This window comes from Xiphophorus hellerii, chromosome 20, assembly GCF_003331165.1.
Source record: "Xiphophorus hellerii strain 12219 chromosome 20, Xiphophorus_hellerii-4.1, whole genome shotgun sequence".
Classification (NCBI taxonomy): domain Eukaryota; kingdom Metazoa; phylum Chordata; class Actinopteri; order Cyprinodontiformes; family Poeciliidae; genus Xiphophorus; species Xiphophorus hellerii.
In genome coordinates this window covers 8533931-8557578 of record NC_045691.1, presented here as the reverse complement: position 1 = coordinate 8557578, position 23648 = coordinate 8533931, and the positions used below count along the sequence as shown (strand labels likewise).

General features: G+C 37.8%; 2 protein-coding genes across 3 annotated transcripts in view; one reads left to right on the top strand and one right to left on the bottom strand.

The window, feature by feature from the left end:
* Nucleotides 1-22382, top strand: part of chd5 (chromodomain helicase DNA binding protein 5) — a 53004-nt gene extending 30622 nt beyond the window's left edge. The window contains exons 26-40 of one of the 2 annotated variants that reach the window (XM_032549338.1): nt 8422-8487; nt 8610-8698; nt 9020-9153; nt 10771-10915; nt 12694-12853; nt 12979-13058; nt 13244-13442; nt 13533-13622; nt 13779-13922; nt 14976-15084; nt 15285-15417; nt 15503-15698; nt 16933-17096; nt 18327-18453; nt 18844-22382. In XM_032549338.1, coding sequence (XP_032405229.1) covers nt 8422-8487; nt 8610-8698; nt 9020-9153; nt 10771-10915; nt 12694-12853; nt 12979-13058; nt 13244-13442; nt 13533-13622; nt 13779-13922; nt 14976-15084; nt 15285-15417; nt 15503-15698; nt 16933-17096; nt 18327-18453; nt 18844-18971 — 1964 coding nt within the window. In that variant the 3' untranslated portion in view covers nt 18972-22382. Of the gene's footprint in view, nt 1-8400; nt 8488-8609; nt 8699-9019; nt 9154-10770; nt 10916-12693; nt 12854-12978; nt 13059-13243; nt 13443-13532; nt 13623-13778; nt 13923-14975; nt 15085-15284; nt 15418-15502; nt 15699-16932; nt 17097-18326; nt 18454-18843 lie in introns of both variants that reach the window. The other variant, XM_032549337.1, reaches the window with a different exon arrangement.
* On the bottom strand, nt 235-23469 carry LOC116710340 (uncharacterized). The gene is made up of 3 exons (XM_032549340.1): nt 23459-23469; nt 14554-14563; nt 235-7388 (listed from the first exon to the last, which is right to left on the bottom strand). Exon 3 carries the CDS (start codon nt 6679-6681, stop codon nt 703-705), a length of 5979 nt encoding a protein of 1992 aa, XP_032405231.1. The 5' UTR covers nt 6682-7388; nt 14554-14563; nt 23459-23469; the 3' UTR covers nt 235-702.
* Nucleotides 23470-23648: the final 179 nt, after the last annotated feature.

The following is a 23648-nucleotide window of genomic DNA, read 5'->3' as shown; positions in this document are numbered from 1 at the left end:
AACTTCTTAAAATGTAGAAAACTATTTTCTGGTAGTATAATGTAAAAAAGCTTGTTACGGCTACTCTTGGATTTTAACAAAAATCAAAAATCAAAAGGTGCCAGAGTAGTTTCTAGGAGGAGGGTTTTCCGACTCATCCAAACCAAAGCACTCGCGGAAAGTTTTCTGGTGGCAAACGGTGACTTTCTCAATGTACAAAAATAACAGAAACACTCTCCGAGTTGACTTTCCAAAAAATGTAAAATTAAGCTTTATTTGGTGCGGTGGAAAAACTATTTCACCCCTCGCTCCTTAACCAAACAATCAGATGCCCTGCAGCAGCTGCTTCCGCTGCCTAATCACAGCAGGAGGTCACCTGATAAGGAGGAGGGTCTAAACAAAACAAATAAATAAACAAGTTACAATAGATATATTATTTATATAAATTTAGATCTGTAACCTTAATACATTAGCAAAAATAAATTAATCCACTTCTTAATAGGCTCCAACATCCCGGCCCCTAATTGTTAGCCTTAGCAAAGTAACAATTTACAAAAATAATATTCATAGGAGCCTAGTATCTAGCAAAAACATGACATAAATTTAATCATGATCTTTAAAAATCAATGTTCATAATCCTTTTGTCTATAAATGTTATCTAGAGCCTCTCAACATTTCTAATGCTTAAAGCAGTCCATAGTAAATATTAGAAAGACTTTTATTTCATTCTGCTGCCTCCATTAAAAGACAGAGCTTATCTATTGGTCGCTGGATAACATTGGCTTTGGTTTTAACTAAAACACTTCTAACAAAGCCTTTGGCATTTGGAAAAGTCTTCATAACACGGCCCATTGTCCATGCGCTCCTTGGTGCCGAGTTATCCACAATAACAACCAGATCTCCAGGGCCGAAGTTCCTCTTTTTGCTGTTCCACTTGCTTCGTTCTTGCATGAGTGGGAGATACTCCCTTATCCAACGTCTCCAGAAAAGATCTGCAAGATACTGTGCTTGTCTCCATCTTCTTCTTGAATATTGATCTGCTTTGTCAAAGACCCCTGGTGGTATGGTTGCTTTTCCTTTCAGCTGGAGTAAATGGTTTGGTGTTAGTGGTTCTAAGTCATTGGGGTCATTTGACACTGAAGTTATTGGCCTGTCATTTAGGATGGCTTCTACTTCACATAGTGCTGTTGACAGGGTTTCATCGTCCAGTGTTTGTTCCTTTAGAATAGATGTGAGGGTCTTTTTGATTAGACGTATTAGTCTTTCCCAGACTCCACCGTGGTGAGCCCCATAAGGAGGGTTAAAAATCCATTTTATTCCCTCTACTAAAAGAGCCTTTTGGATTTTCTGATGATTTAGCTCTCTTAATGCTTCTTGTAGTTCCTTTTGTGCTCCCACAAAGTTTGTCCCGCAGTCTGTTCTGATGCTCATCATTGATCCTCTTCTGCAGATGAATCTGCGTATAGCATTTATGCACGAGTCTGTGGTTAAGAAATTGGCCATCTCCAGGTGGATAGCTCGACTCACCAGACAGGTGAATATGACTCCCCATCGTTTCACCTGAGCTCGTCCCCTTTTTACTTCAATAGGACCAAAGTAGTCAATGCCAACATGACTAAAAGGAGGTAGGTCTGGAAATAAACGGTCCTCAGGAAGGTCCGACATCTTCTGTTCACCAGGTTTTGCCTGTATGCGTCTACAGAATACACAGCTCTTGATAATTTTTCTGGCTAAAGAGTTTGCATGTGGGAGCCAGAATTTCTGCCTTAGCTTGGAGAGCATGTGGCTCCTTCCTGAATGTCCAACTTGGTGATGAATTTGTTGTAAGATGAGGTTAGATATATGTGAACCTTTAGGTAAAATGATCGGGTTTTTCTGGTGGATTGGCATTGTACTTTTATTTATCCTGCCGCCAACTCTCAAAATGCTACCATCAAGCATCGGATCCAGTTTGAGGATGGTACTTCTTGAACTAAGAGGTTTGCCTTGTTCCAAGCAAGTAAATTCACAGTCAAAGTAGCGTTTTTGTTCAAAACAAATTATAGCTTTCTCTGCATTTTGCATGTCCTCCACTGACAGGTTTTGGGTTTCATGTTGATTTTTCAGCCTTTTCATCACTCCTGAAGACAGGTGAGTTTGACCTTTTCTTTGCTGGCTTAGCAGTAGAAGATGTCTTTTCACTTTTAATATCCAGGCTACCGACTTCTGAAGTTTGTTCCATGATGAATGATACTTGATTAGCTTGCATACTGGATGTTGATCCTCCACTATCACACTGTTGATTGTGATCTCCTTTCTCACCTCAGGATCGTTTGCTGGTATTTCTTCCAGACCTTCTGTGTGCCTCGGCCATGTTCTTTTTTCTCTGCTGAGATATTCCGGACCGGTCAGCCATTTTGAACTTACGAAAGATTCCACATAAAGCCCTCTTGATGCGTCGTCGGCTGGGTTGACTTTTGAACTTATGTATCTCCACTGGCTGGTGTGGGAGAGGTCATGGATTACTGCAATCCTGTTGGATACAAAAGTGTGAAATCTTTTCGTTTGATTGTGAATATATTTCAACACAGATGTACTATCTGTCCAGAAAGTTGAATCTGTAAGTGGTAATTGCAGCTCTTTCTTTAGCATTCGATCCACTTTTACAGCCAATGTTGCTGCTGTGAGTTCCAGTCTGGGTATGGTCATCTGCTTTAGAGGTGCCACTCTAGCTTTTCCAAATATGAAGCAGACATGGATTTGACCTTGGTGATTTGATAATCTGAGGTAGCTTACTGTACCATAGCCTGACTCACTTGCATCACAAAAGTGATGCAATTCAGCAGTTTCCACAGGATCAAAGTTTTCAGGCTTTATGCACCTTGCAACTTGAAAGTCATGTAGCAGATTTAACTCCTTGAGCCATCTTTGCCAAGGCTTTGCAAATTCCTGGGGAATGACATGATCCCATCCATATTTGGTTTTGCAGAGTTCTTGGAGTAATTGTTTGGCTTTCAGGACGAAAGGAGAAAGAAATCCTAATGGGTCATATACTGAACTCACTGTGGAGAGTATACCTCTTCTGGTAGCAGGTCGACTCCTGATGGTTACTTTAAAGCTGAAGGTGTCACTGAGAGTGTCCCAGTGGAGTCCAAGTGCAGACTCAACTGTTATTTGTTCTTTCAGCTTTTCTTTGTCCAGATCTAGTTCCTTAAATGCTCCAGCTCTGTGATGTTCAGGGATGCTTGCCAGCACTTCATGGTTGTTGCTGACCCATTTTGTTAACGTGAAACCTCCCTCACTGCATATTTTGGTGAGATCTGTGACAAGCTTCATTGCCTGCTTTACTGTTGCCACTGATCGGAGGCAATCATCCACATAAAAGTTACTTTTAATGGTTTCGATAACCTCATCAGAATAATGCTTCTGGTTGTCAGTAGCAGTTTGACGCAGAGCAAAATTAGCGATGCTTGGGGATGATACAGAGCCAAAGAGGTGAACTTTCATCCTGTAAACTTCCAGAGGTTTGTTAATGTTCCCTTCTGGCCACCACAGAAACCTCAGGACATCTCTGTCTTTTTCATCCACATAGACTTGATAAAACATTGCCTCAATGTCTGCCATTACTGCGATTGGTTCTTGGCGAAACCTTAGCAGTACCCCAATAAGGGTGTTTGTTAAATCAGGCCCTTGGAGGAGCTCCTTGTTCAGAGAGGTTCCTTGATATGAGGATGTACAGTCAAACACCACCCTCAGTTTGTGCTTTCGCTTATGGTAGACACCATGATGTGGAATGTACCAGACATGTCCATCCTCCCTGCAAAGCTGCTCAAATGGAACCTTTTCTGCATAGCCCCTTTTCAAAATGTCCTCCATAAATGATGTGTATTCTTCTGCATACATCCTATCCTTCTTAAACCTTTTCATAAGGTGCTGTGTGCGTTCCTTAACCATTTTATAGTTATCAGGCATAACTTTGTCTTTATTTCTGAAAGGAAGTGGTAGGTGATAGTGTCCATCTTTAATATACAATGAGCCAGAAGCAATCTCCATAAAACACTTATCCTCAACAGACATCTCAATTTTCTCCTCATATAAGTTCTCAGAGAAATCCTGGTTATATTGTCTGATGAGCAGATCCTTCAATTCAGTAACAGAAATTCTGTTACTTGACACTGCAATAGGCCCAGCATATTCTGCGGTACTATCAACACCAAGTGGTCCAGTTACCACCCATCCAAGTACAGTTTCCACTGCATATGGTCCATTATCATGACTATTTATTATTTTCCATGGCTCTAATGCTCGAGGAATGTCAGTTCCAATGAGGAGTTCAATGTCTGCCTCAATTTTCTTTAAATGGACACCCCTGAGATGAGGCCACATCTCCAGATCAGCTTGTGTGATGATGTTTTCTTTTGAGACAGGTATTTTATCCTGTGTGTAAACCTTCGGCAGGTCCAAGTATGTACAGCCCTTCAAATCTCCCACCTCTAGTCCTCTAACCTCATAGGTTTCTGCAGGCTTTTCCTGTCCCATCGTTCGCAGAAGTATCTCTGTTTTGCGTCCTTTCAAATTTAGTCGGTTCATTAATCTTACAGTACAAAACGTTGCAGTGCTGCCCGGGTCAAGGAAAGCATAGGTCTGAATATATTTGTCCCCTTTTGCCACCTTAACTCGGACGGGAACAATTGCAAGTGCACATTTTCTCCCGGCCCCGGTTGAGTCACCTGCTGAAACAAGAGCACTGCTTATGGGAGTTTCTTCAATCTCAGTTTGACTGTCCTGCTTTGAAACTTTTGCACTTTTAATATGGAGTACTGTTGGATGTCTCATTTGACAAACTTGACACATTAGTCTCCTCTTACAATTTTTGCTTAAATGACCTTTTCGTAGGCAACCAAAGCAATATCCATGACTTCTTAAAAATACAACTTTACTATCATGTGACCCTGTTTTAAAATGCAAACAGTCAGTTAAGTTGTGTTTTTCTTCACAGAATCCACAGTGAGGGATAATGTGACTGGGTGTGGTTTCAGGAGGTGGTGGAGGCAAAACTGATTGCTTTATAGCACATCCTGTATTCTCGGTAACTATTGATGTTGCAAAGCTGCTGTTTTTACCTCTTATTGATTTTAGTTCACCTTTGCCTCTTGGGAATGTTTTTTTGGTTGTTGTTTGGTCTTGAATGTCTCCAAACAAAGGATCCAAAAGCATGTTAGCATAATTTTCCACAAACTCAACAAGATGTTTAAATCTGACTCTCCTGCCAGTTTTCTGTTGTATTTCATAAGCTGTGGTTCGCCATCTTTCTCGCAGTTTATAAGGTAGTTTGGATGCTAGCAGCCTTAGGTTTGATGGGATTTCAAGGTCCTCTATGTACTGTAAATCTTGCATTACATTACAACATCCTCTCAAATACATTGCATATGCATACAGCATTTTTCCATCCTCAGCTTTAATTGCTGGCCAGTTCAAGGCTTTATCCAAATAAGCTCCAGAAACTTTAATTTCATTTCCAAAGTGCTCCTTTAATAGTTGTTTAGCTTCTCTGTAGCCTCTACTTCCTTCCATATGTAAGCAGCTGCGAACCAAATCTCTTGGCAAACCAGATGTAAATTGTTCTAGATAATACAGTCTGTCTTTATCATTTTTAGTCCTGTCTTCAATTAATTGTTCAAATGCATGAACAAAAGACTGGTATTTTAATGGGTTACCATCAAACACAGAAATATTTCTCGGAGGTAACAAAGACAGGTTTTGCTGGCTGACAATGAGTTCTGCTATGTCATTTTGTCGTTGAATAACAACATTAACATTTTCATTAGCAGCAGTAACAGCCACATCTGGGTAATCTTGTACAGTTTGAGATGCATTATGATCATAAGTTGCAGCTTTAGTTTCACTTTCAGTGGGATTTTTATTTTGAGGTTTATTCTCTGCTGTGCTTAAACTCCTGGGAGAAGATTTACATCTCTCAAAAATAGTCCGTTGAAGTGGAGTTTTTGGTATAGCACCTAGCTGCATAAATTCCACATTGCCCTCTATCGACTCTGGTTCTTGATGAGAGCTATAATATTCATTCATGCCATCACCTAAAGATGGTTTCTGGTCCACCTCATAACTTTGCAAGGTCTTTATTTTAGCAGTTGATGCTGCAAGATCAGCTTCTAGCTCAATTTGCTCCATCTTTAACTTCAATTTTGCTTCCTCCATTTGCAAAGCATGTTTCTCTTTCAAGGCAGCTACTCGTGCCAGTGCAGCAGCCTGTTCTGCTTTGGCCTTTTTTAACTCTGAAGAGACTGAGGAAGATCTGGATGCTGATGATCTTATGGAAGAAGAGGATTTTGATTTCTGTGATACATTGGATATGCTGTCAGATGGTCTGATTGTTGATTGTACAATGTCTTTTTTCCATGTTTCAACATCGTTCAAAAAATAATTTAGGTTAGTTATTCGAGGCTCAAACCAGTCATCGTAATCATTTTCTTTTTCTTCCTCTGATAAGAGCTCTTGAACTAACTTATGAGCATTTCTAAACTCATCCACAGCTTCCTTAAATGCTTGCACTGATTCATTGACTGCATCAACATTTCCTGCATCCGACATCAAAGTCTTGATTTCATTAATCTTTCTAGTACAGGCACCCAGTCTGCCTCTGCGCGAAAGAACGCGCACCTTTAACATGTCCTCAGACGCAGGAGGAGTTTCAGGATCAGACATCGTTAATTATCACACAGATCCCTTCTCTGTCACATAAGTTCATCAATAAAAATTCTTCTTTGCCACAGTCCTTTTTCAAAATCAACAACTTTGCTTTCGGTAGTGATCCATAGTTTCTTTGTAGCGCAGCGGCGCGTTCATTCATAAACTTAATCAGCTGGTTTTACTCACGACCCGCTGGCTGCTTTCTTTGTTCGTCTGCGAGTGATCCGCTGGATCCCCCAACTTTGCGTCTTTCATCAAGTCATCAGTGAAGTTTTTCCACTTGTTACGGCTACTCTTGGATTTTAACAAAAATCAAAAATCAAAAGGTGCCAGAGTAGTTTCTAGGAGGAGGGTTTTCCGACTCATCCAAACCAAAGCACTCGCGGAAAGTTTTCTGGTGGCAAACGGTGACTTTCTCAATGTACAAAAATAACAGAAACACTCTCCGAGTTGACTTTCCAAAAAATGTAAAATTAAGCTTTATTTGGTGCGGTGGAAAAACTATTTCACCCCTCGCTCCTTAACCAAACAATCAGATGCCCTGCAGCAGCTGCTTCCGCTGCCTAATCACAGCAGGAGGTCACCTGATAAGGAGGAGGGTCTAAACAAAACAAATAAATAAACAAGTTACAATAGATATATTATTTATATAAATTTAGATCTGTAACCTTAATACATTAGCAAAAATAAATTAATCCACTTCTTAATAGGCTCCAACAAAGCTTGTTTAATACCTGTTAAAGGTTACTTTTATAAAGTATTTTAATCTGACAAACAAGCCTCATCAGAATGTATATTCTAACATATTGAAAATCACTGGGCAACGCTAGTGGGCTCATGTTTTCATCTTGTGTGAAGATATCCACCATGTCCCTGTACAAATTTTCCTACTGCCTCTAGAGGGAGTATAAGTCCATCCAGCTGATAAATGTTTTATTTGCAGTTGGTGCAGCAGAGCTGTTTGCCTGAATAAAATGGGAACAATTAAATGTTTTTTTACCTATTGCAATATTTATTTTTTTCTACAAAAAATAAAAAAGTAAATAAAAAAAGATACCAGATTTTCATTTTATTGTTATTCAAAGAATATCTGAGTTTGACATCTAAGCAGAGAAACCATTTCCTAATTCGAGTGGCAGGAGGAATCATGTTTTCCATTGGATTTTATTGTTTTGCTACCAATTCAAGTCAGTTCATGCTGCTTGATAGCCCCTTAAAAGCCCCTCTGCAGGCACAGAAAACCCTTCTTTATTTGCAGTCTCAAAGCTGCATTCATAATTTTTTTTTTTACTGTTTTAAGAACTCTTTATTAGCTCATCATGAAGATTAAGACTGCATGTCTGAATTTGACCCTTTTATACCGTATAAAGATGATGATATTTTAGAGGAGCACAACTGAAGGTGAGGCTTTTAAGCTAACTTCCAAATCTAACAGAATTATGACACAATTTGGAACCATTGTCTTGTGTCTCATTATATAATAATAAAATAAACCCCAGAATTTTGTGTTTTCTCAAAAAATTCCAATTGTTCCTGTAGATCTTTATGAGTGCAATTTACAAAATCAGCTGCAGCAAAGATGCTGTCTGAGTTAAAGTAAGTTCTCTACAGCTGGGCTGTATGTATGCCCAGCTGTACGAGTGGTCTGTAGTAATCTGCAGTGCCATGGCGCCCTCAGGTGGCCACCAACAGAAGCGAACGCAATGTACTGTTTTTCTTTGATGTGTTGCTCAGAATGGCAGGATGATCTTTCAGACAATCAATCGGAGTATTCCGTGGGGTCCGAAGATGAGGACGAAGATTTTGAAGAGAGGCCCGAAGGTAAGCAGCCACACGAACTTTTCTGCTTTTTTCCCCTTTGAAACACTGCATCACTCACATTATTGCTAAATCTGCAAGCATATGAATACAGCTTTTTAACTTTGAATTTTGATCATTTGTAGGTGGACGCAGGCAGTCTCGTCGACAACTTAAGAATGAGAAAGACAAACCTCTACCCCCCTTACTGGCACGTGTTGGAGGCAGTATAGAGGTATTTCATTAGTTCCCTTTTGATTTGTGCTCCAGATCCAGAATTTCAGTCATTTCCGTTGAATTATGGGCTTTTTTGGAGTCAGAGACTTTTGAGAAGTTCCTCAGGATTTATCAGTTCCCTCTTCACTGAGAATGAAACAGTTACAGTAACATAAAGCAGTGTGCTATATCGTACCATGTTATAAAGGTCAGGCTATCTCTGTGTGTATGGGACGATATCTCTAACTCAGGCTGCTCTCCTGACTTTTTGGCTCCATGCCCTGCGTCTTTCTCCGTCCAGTATGTGTTTACACCATTTTCTCCTTATCGCCATCTCAAGGTCCTTGGGTTCAACACTCGCCAGAGGAAAGCTTTCCTCAATGCCATCATGCGCTGGGGCATGCCTCCTCAGGATGCTTTCAACTCGCACTGGCTGGTCCGGGACCTTAGAGGGAAGAGCGAGCGCGAGTTTAGGTGATGCCCTACAATTGTTTGTATTTTTCTGTGACATGCAGACGACAGGTATTTTATCAAACAGCTCTACCATGTTAGAGAGGGTTTCTAGAAAACATAAGAGGCCATTATAGGATGTTATTTTCACTGCATGTTTTTCCTTTACTGCTGAGTTTGTGATTTAGTAAATGTTACTACAACTGTTTGTAGCAGTGATGCAGTGCTTGTATTGCTATATCTATAATATCTGGAAAAGTGTTCTTACACATTAGAGTATACACATCACTTTGAAATCACAACCTTCAATATTTTTGTGGGAGTTTTATGTAATAAACCAACACAAACTTGTACATGACTTAAAGTTTAAGAAAAGTTATGTACTTTTCTAATTTATTTGCATTTTGATCTGATATGTCATGTATTTGTAGTCAGACCCTTGTTATTCACTACCCCAAAATAAAATCCAGTTTAAAGAATTGTCTACAGAATTCACATAACTAGTAAATAAATTATTATGCATGTATAATTTCTATTCTCTATAAATGTTCTCTGAGAGTTTTAGTTATTTTTTTAGAGAACATCAGTGAGCAACAAGCATCATGATGACCAAGACACACACCAGAAATTATAAAGTTGGGAGGAAGTTTAAAACAGGGCTGTAAAAAATAGCTTTGAATACTTAATGAACACTCTTCAAACCATCCAAAACCAGAAATAGCATGGCACAACTGCAAACCTGTCAAATCTTGGCCATTGATTTAAAATGGCAGGGTACTGAGAGCTGTGATCAGAGAAGCAACCACTAAGTTCATAGTAACTTTGGCGTAGTTTCATCAATCCACAGCTTTGGCTGGAGAATCTGCACAACACACAATTTTAAACATAGTGGTGGCAGCATCATTCTAGTGGATAGTTTTCTACAAGAGGTACAAAAAACTGGTTGGAGTTGACAGAGACAGCAATTAATTTAAATACAGGGTAATCCTTGGGGAAAAAACTTTCATATGTTACCATGGACAAATCAAAACCCGAACCTAAATCCAACTGAACATTTGTGGCAATACTTGTACAGACCCCCTGTCCAATCTGTGTGTTTAATCTATTTACCAAAGAATATAAAATGTTTTTAGACTCTTTAGATGTTCACATATTGCAAAAGACAGCTGTAATTCCAGCAGAAGATTAATTTCATTTGTAGGACAAATAAAATTATAATATGTATTTTCAGTATTGTAATTTATTCAAAATAAACAACTTAATTTAGTGAGCTTTTTTAAATTTTTCTTTCATATAACTAATTTCAAGGAATTTTTAAAAATATGTAGCAACAAGGCAGTTCAAAGAGTTTCACATCATAAAAACAGAAAAATACATAAAAAGTCATAGAACACTCATTTAACAATTCAAACATTATATCTTGCCAAGTACTGTCATTACGCATCAAAATCTTGTTGAGTTTCTTGAATCTAGAGGTAGTATTGATGTGGTCTGAAGCTTCTTATTTCCTCTTCTGCTTATTAATTCTTATTCCAACACTACATCTCCTGCTGCAACCTCAGCTTTTTACAACTATTCCACCTGTTTGTGTAGCTATCTCTCTTGCCACTAACAGTTGAAGTGTGTGTCTCTGTGTACCAGGGCCTATGTGTCTCTGTTTATGAGACATTTATGTGAGCCAGGTGCAGACGGAGCGGAGACCTTTGCGGATGGAGTCCCCCGTGAGGGCCTGTCTCGACAGCATGTTCTCACCAGGATCGGAGTCATGTCGCTTGTCAGGAAAAAGGTACCGGTTGTTAAACCCCAGAAATCTTCTCCGTAGAACACCAAGTCCTGTGTTGGAACACTGTGGGATTAGGAAAAAGTAGGTCAGCATATCTACGCAGAAGAAAATGCACAGAGAAAAAAAAAAAAAGGTTATAAACTCTCCCCTGAAAGAAAGATGTTAGTTTTGTTTGCCGTGTTCACACTTGAGAGATGGGAATAGCTTTGTAGGTAAAGTCCTGGCAAACACTGTTTTTCTACTATTTTTTCTTCAGACAAGTAATATTCTTATTTGAAGCACCAATGAAATCTGCGCTGCCATCACCTCTAAGTTAATTACTTCTGTAAATATTGTTTAATGATTGCATCTCAGGTGTTGAAAAACTTACAAATAATCTTTGACTGACTAATTGTATTTGATAAATTAAATTGTTGATTATTAACTGCCTTTATTATTTTTTTGAAGTTCAGAATTGTAATTTTACAATGTTGCTATGTGGAATTGTTGCAGAAAAATGTTTTCTTTTCATCAGTGCAGTGAAAATAAGTTTTATTTTAGTTTATATTAGAAATTATGCTTTTTGGTCTGTTTTTCTTTTTGATTTAACAGCTGGCAAATTATTTTTATTTATTTAGCTTAGTTACAGCTAATTAGCGTCAGTGACTTCTGGCAGGGATCTTATCTTAAGAGATTAGTAAAGATGTGGTTGATCTCATGTCCTATCTAAAACAAGAAACTTGTCAGTTTTTAATTCATTTTCTTTTTCTCAATTATAGAGTTGAACAAAAGGTTAGCCTGAATGTATTTGTGATACAAAGGTCATAAAGAAACTTGCAATGGCTTCCAAGGAGCCAAACAGATTGTTTTGTAATCTTTTAATGTGTTTTTCATCAGTGGGTTCTCCAACCTTTCAAAAATATTTCTCTTGACTTCAGCTATTTTTTTTACAATGTTTGGATCCATTCTCTTATCTAGGCATGCCAGTAGTGCAATATAGGATTATGTCTAAGAGTGGAACAGAATACTCTTTGAAAAATCCCAGCAATGATCTGACTAGCAACCTCAGAGATACAATTACATGGCATTGTTTAATACTACTGTCATAGTCAAAAGATAATAGAAGACATTGAGTGATAATATCAAAAAAAGTGACCAAAAAAAACCATTCCTTTTACAACTGACAAGTACTAAAATGCAAGTGTGACTGCAGCCAAAACAAAACTTCAAAAGACAAACAGAAAACCTGATAAAATACCAATCAAGACCACTTTAAAGTAATGCAAAAAGGTCTGGGACCACGGAGGCAAAATATCAAAACATGAGGGATGACGCAAGAATTCTGCAGTCACAGTGAGTGCAGAACTTTCTAAAATGTGTTGCTTACAGTAACTGCATGCATGAACGTTAAAATAAATTATGCTTACTGCTGTAAAGCAAAAGTACTGAAGAGCCACAGCTGATATTTCCTAGGCAGAACATGCCATCTGCACTTTCTGATATCTGTGGTACAAGCCTTTGGTGTTTGGTAAATATGCAGATCTTTTTCAGCTCACCAGATAAGGATAATCTTCCTAAAAATGTTATTTGAATGTTCGTAACAGAAAATTATTGCTGGGTAGGTTTGAACTCAGGAGGGGCTGGTGCAGCTGTCTACAGGCAAAATTAAACCAGTGAGTCTGTAAGGCTCAGTGGAGTTCCTCCTTATCCCTCACTTGAAGAAAGTAGGGCATCCCTTGGAACTGTCGGATTTCCATTATCACGTTAAGGCAATGTTATTATTATTATTTTTTTAACTTTAGGTGCAGGAGTTTGAACATGTAAATGGGAAGCTGAGCTCTCCAGATCTGATTCCCATTGGAATGGAGCTGAAGAAACTGACTGAAAGTGTGTCTTCAGATCCCAACACCCCAGTGCCAGCCAGCCCTGTTGCTACACAGCCCAGCACCCCCGTCCCACCAGGTTGGAATAGAGTCTCTGTAGTGGTCATGTTTTATTTTTCTTTGACTGTGTGATTGCGGTTCTTATACACAGAACAAAACTATAAGACAAAAAGCTATGTTGTGATTTTTTGGGGGGGGCTGTAGAGAAAGCTGAGTCTTTGGTACGAAATGCTGAAGATAAGGAGACTACAGAGACAGATGGAAAGAAACTTTCTGAGCAGGAAGTGAGTCTTCTTTTCTCCCACTCTTCTGCTATATTGTCTATATTCTAGAAAGTCATCACATTTTTGTATAAGTCATCTTAACATCCTATGGACCTTGTTCTTTCACTCCAAAGCACCTTTGAAGTTGTGTCTGCCCTCTCCCAACTGTCCTTATTCCCCTTCTGTTGCATCTATTGCCCCCACAGCAAGCTCCCATTGCAGAGCTAGCATCTGTACCTGAGAAGGCTGCTGACAGTGACGAGACGAAGGCAACCTCAGAAGAGAAAACAGGAGATGAGAGGAACAGAACCAAATCCCCCATGACAAAGGCCGAGCCACCTGCCTACCCAAAAGAGTCTGCTTTCAAGCCGGCAGAGCTGCCATCTAGTCATACCTCACCTAAGAGTGAGTGGTGCATGATTCATGCACTGCGAAATTATTCATCTGCGAAGGCTGGGCTTTGTATGTTTAATCTTTTGTTTCTTATATCCTCAGCGGACCCCTGCAAAGAAGCCGAGAAGTCCTCTGAAAAAGGAGAGGCTGGTTCTCCTCGGGAAAAAACTGAAGACAAAGAAAATAAGCCAGGTACACAGTGTGTGAGATGAATTCTCAAATAAAGCAAGTACAAAAGACACAAAAGCAGGGCTCCTCTAGGAAACAACTGTCTGTTTGTAGTGCATGTAGTCACATTATATGGATATCTCTTATGAAAACATCTTGTCTTTTATATAACTATCGCAGATGATGTGAAGAGTGAAGATGCATTAGAGGGTCGATTGAACGGAGACAAAGACACTCTTGATGAGCTGGATGAGAGCAGAAGAGAGGACAAAAATGGATTCAAAGCCAAGTTCATGTTTAATATCGCAGATGGAGGTTTTACGGGTAAGAAATTGAACGAGACTGTGTCAAGCATGGTGTAAAAAATGTCTGCAAATTGAGTTTGCTTGACTGTGTTGAATCTTCCCCTAAAAAATACTATATATTTAAATGTTGGATTTTATTTATAAAAATAAACACAACCCCAAAGTACATTTTACTTCAACAATCTAATAAAAGATTGATTAAACTGTCCAATAATTTGCTAATTTTTATATAAGTTAAAAAAATAACAGTCACAACTAACAATAAATAGAATTTCTTTATTTAACAAGTTTGCCCAAATTTTGCTAAAACATCATATGCAACTATTAATACACCTGTCACTACTTCTATTAGTTGCAAATAAATCTGAATGTATATTTAAAATGGCTGGATACATTTCTTGTGGTGTAGACGCCACCAGCTAGTAAATCTTAGCGCTCATCTGGTTTTCTGAATCAAATGTGTTTCCACAATAAAATTGACTCTACATTTACTAAATGCTGGCCATCTCTTACGTTTGTAGTTTGTGTCATTTTTGTACTGACCATGCTTAAACGGGGACATTTTGTACAGATGGCAGAAAGTACAAAGCTTGGTATGTTTTACACACAACAGCAGAACAATGCACCAGGTGGTAGGCAATGCAAAATACGAGGATAATACTTTATGTTACAATTACATTGTTTTGAATAACACTGATGGCACTTATTAGGTTTAGAGGTTGGAGGATTTATTAGGCAGCTAGTGAACTAATGGTGTTCAATATTGATGTGCTAAAAGTTGTTTTTTCTATGCTACAGGTTAAAAATCTCTCACATTATGTTATGTTGCTTTTAAAAGTCAAGACAATTTACATCAGTTTCTTTGACTAAATATTTTCTGATTTTCTTTACATGCCCCAGTTTTGCGTCGTAATGTTCAACTGATGTTTTCATTTAAATGACATGCTGAAGAAACATTGGTTTCCTATTAATCCTTTTTGAAGTCTAGGTTTTTTCCAGTGATGTGAGCAGTTTGAATCTTTGTTTGTGTTTGTCTGAAAGAAAATGTCTGTTTTTACTGTCATGCTGTCAGAGTTGCACACCCTGTGGCAAACCGAGGAGCGAGCGGCTCTTTCGTCTGGAAAAATGCATGACATCTGGCATCGTCGCCATGACTACTGGCTGCTTGCTGGCATCGTAACGTATCCTTTCACATGTCAGAGCCGAATGCTCTGCATCTCGCAAAGTAACATAATTACCTATGACAGGAAGGAGCTGCCTTGGAAGAAGGCGGGTATTTTCAGATTGTTATGAGTGATATGCAAGTTTTTCCACACAGCCATGAACTTGTTTTTATTTGAAGTGTTCCTGTCTGTTTTTCTTGACTGGGACTTTCTATCAGACATGGCTATGCTCGCTGGCAAGACATTCAGAACGATCCCCGATATGCTATTCTGAATGAGCCATTCAAAACAGAGATGCACAAGGGGAACTACTTGGAGATGAAGAACAAGTTCCTGGCGCGGCGCTTTAAGGCAGTTTACAGCCTTTATTTAAAAAAGAATCTAAACTTTTCAAAGGTTTATCTTGTTTTTATGTGCTACTATTTTCTCTCTGCAGTTGTTGGAACAGGCATTGGTGATTGAGGAGCAGTTGCGACGGGCAGCTTACCTCAACATGACCCAGGACCCCAGTCACCCTGCCATGGCTCTCAATACGCGCTTTGCTGAGGTGGAATGTTTGGCCGAGTCCCACCAACACCTCTCCAAAGAGTCTCTGGCTGGGAACAAGCCTGCCAATGCTGTGCTTCACAAAGGTGTGTGGTCCTGCTCCAAAAAAAGCAACACTGGTGACTCAGGAGCTCTTTTTTTAATTATAGAAAACTGATAAAGTAAACAAGTCCTGTATATTTTTTGAGAGGCAGAATTATCTAAAAATATTTTATATCACTTAGATTTGAAAGCCTAATCATTTAACAATTGATCCACCTACTTATTGACAACAAATGAAACATATTTTGAGTCCATTTGAAACTGTTTTTGTCATTGTTTTCGTGTAAAAATGCGGACAGTGCATTAAAATACTCAAAATGAGCTGATTTCACATTAATAAAACAGGTTAATTTTTTCCATCCAGACAGACAGAAAAACGGGCTGGCAAAGGAAGTGCACACAGATGTTTCCATATCTCTGTTCTCTAAAAAAAAAAAAACCAAACAGGCGGGCAGCAAAGATCCTGTTTCACACAGTGGTTTCACTTCATGTTACTTTGACTGAGCATAGAAAAAGACTCAGCAGTGATTAATGGGATGAAAGTTTAGGGAGAGGCCAAACACTTAATCAAAGTGAGGCATTAAAGCATTTTTGTTTGAAAATTATGTGTCTATGACACTAATGGGTTTATCTGCCAGAAACATAATATACTTGCATGGTGCTGATTGGATGTGCCTGTTTTATGGGACTTTCAGTTCTTGGTGGTTTATGGTTTAAAATTCTGTGTAAAGCAATTAATTGTTTTTTATGGACCTAAAGATTGAATAATGTTTTTCTAAGATTTTGTATTCATCTTTCTGCCTGACTTTTTTTCATTTACTTAAATAACCACACCTCCCACTGGCCAAAGTCAAGGTCAGGTTTATTTATATCGCACTTTACCAACAACTTATGCTGCACAGAGTGCTTTACACACCGTAATGCAACTAAAAAACTAAAATGCCTGACTATAGTGGAAGTGAAGTACAATATACAATAATAATAATAAAAAAACAATAGGAGAATAAAAAGAGCAAGCTAAAAATTAAAATGTCTAGGTAAACATTTGTAAAAGCCAAACATGCGCCTTCAGTAGAGACATTTTCCAGTGTTTGTGCAGATTTAATATTTAATGGCAGACTATTCAAGATTCTAGTGCCTGCTACATAGAATGCTCTGTCACCACAGGATTTAGGTTCAAATCTAGGACTAGGTGATATCACTTCTGAACTGAACATTTCTTCTGTAAGAAGGGGCTCGATTACAAAAAGCTTACTGTGTATTTTCATGCTGCTGCAGTGCTGAACCAGCTAGAGGAACTTCTGAGTGACATGAAAGCAGATGTGACACGACTTCCCAACATGCTGTCCAGAATCCCACCAGTGTCGGCTCGTTTGCAAATGTCGGAAAGGAGCATCCTGAGCCGCCTCACCAGCAGAGGCAGCGAACCTCCACCACAGCAGGTGAGATGACGGTTTGAAAGAAAATAGTCAGATTGCTTTAAAAATGGATACTGCTTCCTATTGTCTACCTTTCTTGGCTTCCCTTAACAGTTAAATACTCTAATTACTCCAAATAGATAGAGTAGAAACAACAGAGTCAAAGCAGCTTCATAAATAAAAATAATACTACCATGCATTTTCTAAATCCCAGCCATTAAAAAAATAAAAATAAGTCTGTGACAAGCCAGCTACAATACTAAAGGTTAATCAGAGCCATTACTAGAGAACCCAAAAATAATAAGTAAACAAAAATAGCATTATGTAAAACAAAACAAAACAACTAACAAGCTATTTAATTTTAACATTTTAATGTGTTAAAATTGACATAATTAATTAAGTGAAATTAATTAATTAATTAGTTTTAATGAATAAAGACTCCAAAGCTTATACAAAGTGACTCAGTACCAGACAGGGTAAAAACAGGAGCATGGGGTGTTGAGTGGGAATAGGTGCAATTGCTAAATGAATATGGAACAGCTGCTGAAGAGTTTCATCTGAGGGGGCTTTATAGTACTAATGTCAAAAGTCACAATATACTCAAGAACACGTGTTATGGAGACAACAAGAAGTTAATAGAACACAGTGCAATAGAGAAACCAGATCACCAAAATATAACAGGAACTACAACTCAAATCAGAGCTCAAACCAACACAAAAAACTAAAGTGTTGAACAAAACCAAAGTTTGAGCATGACATCCTTCATCTTATGACAAAAAGGGAATTTAAAAAAATCCACTCATATTGTTTTCTTTCATCACTAAGTTCACATTTTTCTCCCTAAGGATTAAATAAAAATTGATTTGTCTCATTGTTTTCTTCTCTAGTGTTGCATCTTAGCAGAGTTTAAGTGTTTGTTTTGATTCACTGTTATTTAACGGGTTATTTTGTAAAGTAGGACAAAATAGCTTGTCTTGTCTGACATTGATGTTTTGTTGCCATTTTTCTCTTTGTCATTTTGACACACCTTATTAGCAGTTTTTATTAATGTGCGTTCCTCCTTCAGAAAGTCAATTTATCTGGAAGAAAAATACAGTTCTGGTAACATTGATGAGATGCAGTTATTCATACTGTGTACTTGCAGCTTCAACATGCAAAGATGATTGACCTCTTGTTTTTCTCTGATAAATCATTCATATAACCTTGCAGCTTACAGCGAGATAATCCATTTTTCTTGTGTTTTGTTTTTTTCAGCCTTTTAGCCAGGGAGGCTTTGGCTGCTCTCAGATGTACAGCAGCGGTTTTGGTGGGGGATTCAGAGGACCAGGCGGACAGCCTATGGTCAACTACAGCCAGATGCCCCTTGGACCTTACGTCAGCGGTAACAGGCAACACTCGCTGTAACTCATAGTGACATAGTGCAAGAGGGACATAGCTGCTGCCACAAGCAATGCAAACTAATTTACTGTGAAAGATAACACTTGTATAAAGAAACAGATGTTGAAAGCAATCATTTTAACAGATTAGAAAAGTGTCATAAATGCAAAACATTACTGTTTCTCACTTCTTAGTACTATATTGTAATGGCATTTTTGTCCATCTTAATCTGATTAATTGCTGGATCTGACTTTAGTGCCCAGAAGCTTCTACAGTTTAAACAAGAAATCCAATGGATAAATGCAACCAAGCTATTTTTGTACTCTTTGTGCTGAAGATGTATTTTTAAATTCTAAATGCAAGTAACTAAAGATTGAAGTATTTCCTTCCTCAGTGTCATCTAATGGCCCCCCGCCTCCTACAAGCCATTTGGACAAGAAATCACTTGACTCGTTCAGAGACGGGGCCACGCCTGAACTCAAGTCAGGCAAAGCCAGTGATGTCATCTGTATTGAGGACTAGACCAGTTCTGTATAATTGACCTGAGGTCAGAAACTCCCAGGGATGGAATCTGAATGGATGACTGCTCCCCTTGTCTTATGCTACATCCTTCATTTTTTTCCCTCCTATCTCATAATCTGCTAACTGAAGCTCGGCTATGAGTGGATAAGGCAATTAACTTTTTCATCCGTATACATGTATCTATCAAAAAAGTTGCACTTTTATCTTTCAAGGATCCTATAGAGGTGTTTCAGTAGCTATTTGCTTTATTTGTAGAAAAACTGAGAATCAGGAGGGAAGATGAAGCAGTTTTTTTTAGAAGAGGACTTTGGAAGGTCTGCACTATAAAGTAAAACTCAATCAAGTCAAGAGTCAGATGCTCTTTATTGGAGCTCGTCTTTATCTTTTAATGTAAGTTTTATTTATTTAATTTTTGCAAGCTGTGACTTTGTAAATTTGCTTGCAACCCCTTGCTTTTCTGGATTTGCCAACCCCTTTACACTGTGACTGTGCTGCTCTGAAGCTTGTTCTATGTGAAGAGGAGAGAAATTCAGTTGTTGTTTGAGTCGATAGTTTTCGAACATGAGTATCTTCAAAGTTACTGTACATGAACATGTGTTTTTATCCTTTATGTTATAGAATATTGGTGATCGAGGAAATCAAAACCTTTACCATGTACTGTATGCTTTTGCAAAAAGTTTATCTGAATCCTGTGAAGACTGCCACCTGCTGGTAACGTTGAGAAAGTAGTTCTTGCTGAACATGTCGCTACTTCTAGCTGCATCACTTTTCAAGAGTGGCATCTTCTGCTGTTCATATTAGGAGACTGGAATTTATTTTACATCACGAAGATCTAATGAAAGTGAAAATAACAACAACAGCTAAAACAGATGTTCAGGTCTAAGCATTATTCATAAAAATCCAGCCAAAAAAATGTAAGTTACAGAAGATTTTTCATTTTAAATTGTTTTGTACTGGAAACAGTTTGTGACTTTTTGTTTGAATGTTAATGTTGCTTGTAGTGCTACACCCACATAAACCACAGTGGGACCATAAACTGGAACTTTTTTGCTAGGCCTCTCTCTTCAGACCAAGTGAGAGTAAGAACTAACAAGTTTCATTTTCTCTTTTATGTCCAAGTACTTTCCTTCTTCCCTTTTTAACAAAAATACATGCTTATGTCTCATTGTCACATTCAGCTCACGTTAGGATCTGAGTTTTTGTATTCTTCTATTTAAGTTGTAATAAAAACAGATGCATAAACTTGCTTGATAACATTATAAGGGAATAACCCACTCTTTGATGCAGTGTCTTTTCTTTGCTGAGGCACAGATTGTAAAAGAGGTGGTGCCACAGTCTAAAGTTGCATGTGTTCTCATTCCAATTTTAAAGGACCAGGGTTGCACATTGTTACTCTGTGCAGTTTTTTGTTTGTTTTTACTGTTTGTTCTGTTTGTGTTGCTATCTTTTTATTTGACTCGTAAAATGTATTTGGAGCATTGGATTTAACAGAAAACAGTGATTTTTGTTACTAATCTTATTATAAACTGAATATATTAACCCTTGCAACTGCTTAGGGAGCCTTGCTTACCTGAGAAACCAAGAAAAATCTGAATTCATATTGGATATTTTGCACCAATTAAACACATAATGAGAAAGACACCTTCATAGTTTCATAATCGAATTATCTGCTGAATTTGTCTGAGCTGGGTATATGTTTTGTGCAGACTTTAATTGTAACTAGATTAAGAATGAATACTGTAATGGGTTATCCATGGTACTGTTAAAGACGGCGGGCTTAAAAATCCAGCCAAAAAAATTTAGAGATGAACCCCAAATAAAGCTCTGCTTAGGGTCTCATACTTACTTATAACTACCCTGGTTGAACCACAGTGGTGCCCCCAAAATATTTGCCTAGATTTATTTAACTCATTTATGTATTTATTTATTTCATTTTGCATTTATGCATTGATGGAAGAAGATGTCTGTTTGCTCTTTTTTGAATTGAGTATAACTTATTAAACAGGTTAGAGGTTTCTGCTGGTGCAGTCAATGGGGTGGCAAGAAATTTTCCGGGGTGGCCAAGGCCACCCTGGCCAAGGCCACCCTGGCCACCCTCTGGGTGGCCAGCATGTCTTTACAGACAATGAGCTCCAAGCAGTGTTATGGTAGGGATATAACATGTTACAGCCATATTGCTGTGCTTTGGTCTTGTTTTGGTGGCACTTCAAACCTATGTGTTTCCTTTTTTTGTACCATTTGGCTCCATAGATGATGAAACCACTAACCTCCAAAAAGTCTTCTACACTTTCCTCTGCAGTTTAAGCTCAAAATTTGTAAGTATAAAAAATATGTATGCTGATTTTTTTGTGTTGCTGAATTCCAGTCTTGCAAATTTCAAAAACACTAACATTGAAGAAATCTGTAAGGAGGCAAATACTTTTATACAAAATTGTGTTTGTCTTTTTTTCTCTTTTTCCAAAGTGCAGTGTATCTTTGTTTCTGTCACTAATTCCTAACTTAAATGGCTTTCTACCAGTGAAAAGATTGTTATATGAAATTGATCCCAAGTATTTTTAATCCTCGATTGGTAAATTTAATAATTACCTGAGGATGCTTGTTTTTCTTTCTTCAGTCAGATTATATACTTTCAGCATCTTTACCCAAAAATCTCTCAACTTGCTATGGCTGGAAACTCACTTAATTTTGCAGACATTATAATTTCGACACCGTCATGTGATGTATCTGGAAATGCATCAAATCAGTTTCCGTGGAATGTTTCTAGGTGCTCATTGTTGTCATCTGTGTTTTTGCTCATTCCATCAAATACTTGACCATGACATGTATTAGGCTATTAACAGATAGGACCTCAGAACTTGTAAATACTTGAACGATTTTTCAGAATGAAGCTCGTATCATATAGATTTCTTTTTCTATTTGTAAAAAAAATGAAGAAAAAAAAAACATGAATGTCCACTGAATCGTGTTGCCATAGAACTGCTATGTGCACGACATGTGCTCATCAATCAAATTTAAGTCTTTTTCCTCTGGAGTGGTGACATCAAACACAATATTTCAATGAAATGCAATCAAACTGAAGTCAGTATGAATGTACTGTCCGTTTAAAAGACTTCAGTCTAATATAAAGATGTTAACAACAATGTATGTATTCCTTATTATGATGGCTTTAAAAGCTAATAAAAGACCCTGATAAAAGGCACCTTTGTTGCAGTAAATGCACAGCATGTGAAGCGTCTGACGGTTCACTTTCCAGGGGTGGCAGCATGTCTTTACAGACAATGAGCTCCAAGCAGTGTTATGGTTATGGATAATTGTGCTGTATGGCAATTGAATCAAAAAGTGAAATTGTCATCTTTTTATTTGTATTCTGTGTATTTGTTCAATGTGTTTTAGTAAATACTCTGGACAAGACGGCTCAGTGTGTGATCATTTCTTGCTTTGGAGTTTTTCTGGCAGACAAATGTAAAGGCATGTACATGAATAATTGAGCTTGAGCTAAGAAGGACTTTGCACTTAATTAAAGCAATCAAAAATTCGAACTAAACTTCACACATTACCTGGTTTCCCTTGTGGTCGTATCTATTGCTTCAAGCCTTTTAGGGCTGCAATTATTCTTCACAGCAGAAATACAGACATTGATCTAGTTGAAAAACAAAACAAAATCATAAAATCCACACACATACACATATTAGAAGCTTACTTTCAGGAATACTGGTTTTCTGCTGCTTCTCCAACAGTTTCCTAGTATTTCATAGGATAAAATTTATATATTTTGCACCCTTTTACATCAAATATAAATCAGTTGAGATGAAAATTTTGTTCAATAGAGTATATAGAATCCAAATCTGTCCAAATTCAGATAAAATACAGCATATTCATTCCAAACCAATTAAATCATACCATTAGATTAATATAAAATAAAAACAGTAAAAAGTTATCTATTTAACTCAGCCAATTGCATTTGTCATTGATTAAGCAATTCCTCCAAAATCCTCCATATAAATAATTATGCTAAGCAAACAGAAACCTACATCAGTGGTCTCGTCAAAAATATCAGCACCACAAGCACTCTTGTGTCCAGGTTTGTAGTTTAAATATTAACATCATTTTTATGAAACAATAATTTATCTTGAGTTATTGAACCTGTTCTTGCATTTCCTGTCATCTGATGTCACTGCTTGGGAATTTTAAAAAAAAGACTGAGAAAAAAAAATCAGATGGCTGACTTATACTATTAATTGAAGAGGAAGTTTGATTTTCTTCAATTAGAATGAAAAACAACCTGCCAAGGTGTTCAACATTAAAAGGGATGTTATTCCAGTGATAACCCCTCTGACTTATAACCTATGAGCAGTTTGAATGTAGTTTCTGTTTTTTTAATGCTCATATATTACTGACAGCTGTAAACCAAATTGTCTCTTGGGGATAATAAAGATATAATGCCCTTGTACTTTGTAGGCTAAATGAAGCACATTTAAATCTCTCACCAAAGATTTACTCAGAGATTTTTTTCCCACACAAAACCAATGGAGAAAAATCTCAGCCATTAGCTGAAAATTAAAATAACTTACTCTAGCATTGTCCATGAGCACATTTACCCTACACAGGAAGTTCTAAGAAACAGCATTGCCTCTTATTCCATATGTCCATCCCACTTTATCTCGCGATTGGTTCAAA

Excerpts from the sequence above, each read along its gene's own strand:
- LOC116710340 (XM_032549340.1), bottom strand. The coding sequence starts at position 6,681 with ATGTCTGATCCTGAAACTCCTCCTGCGTCTGAGGACATGTTAAAGGTG.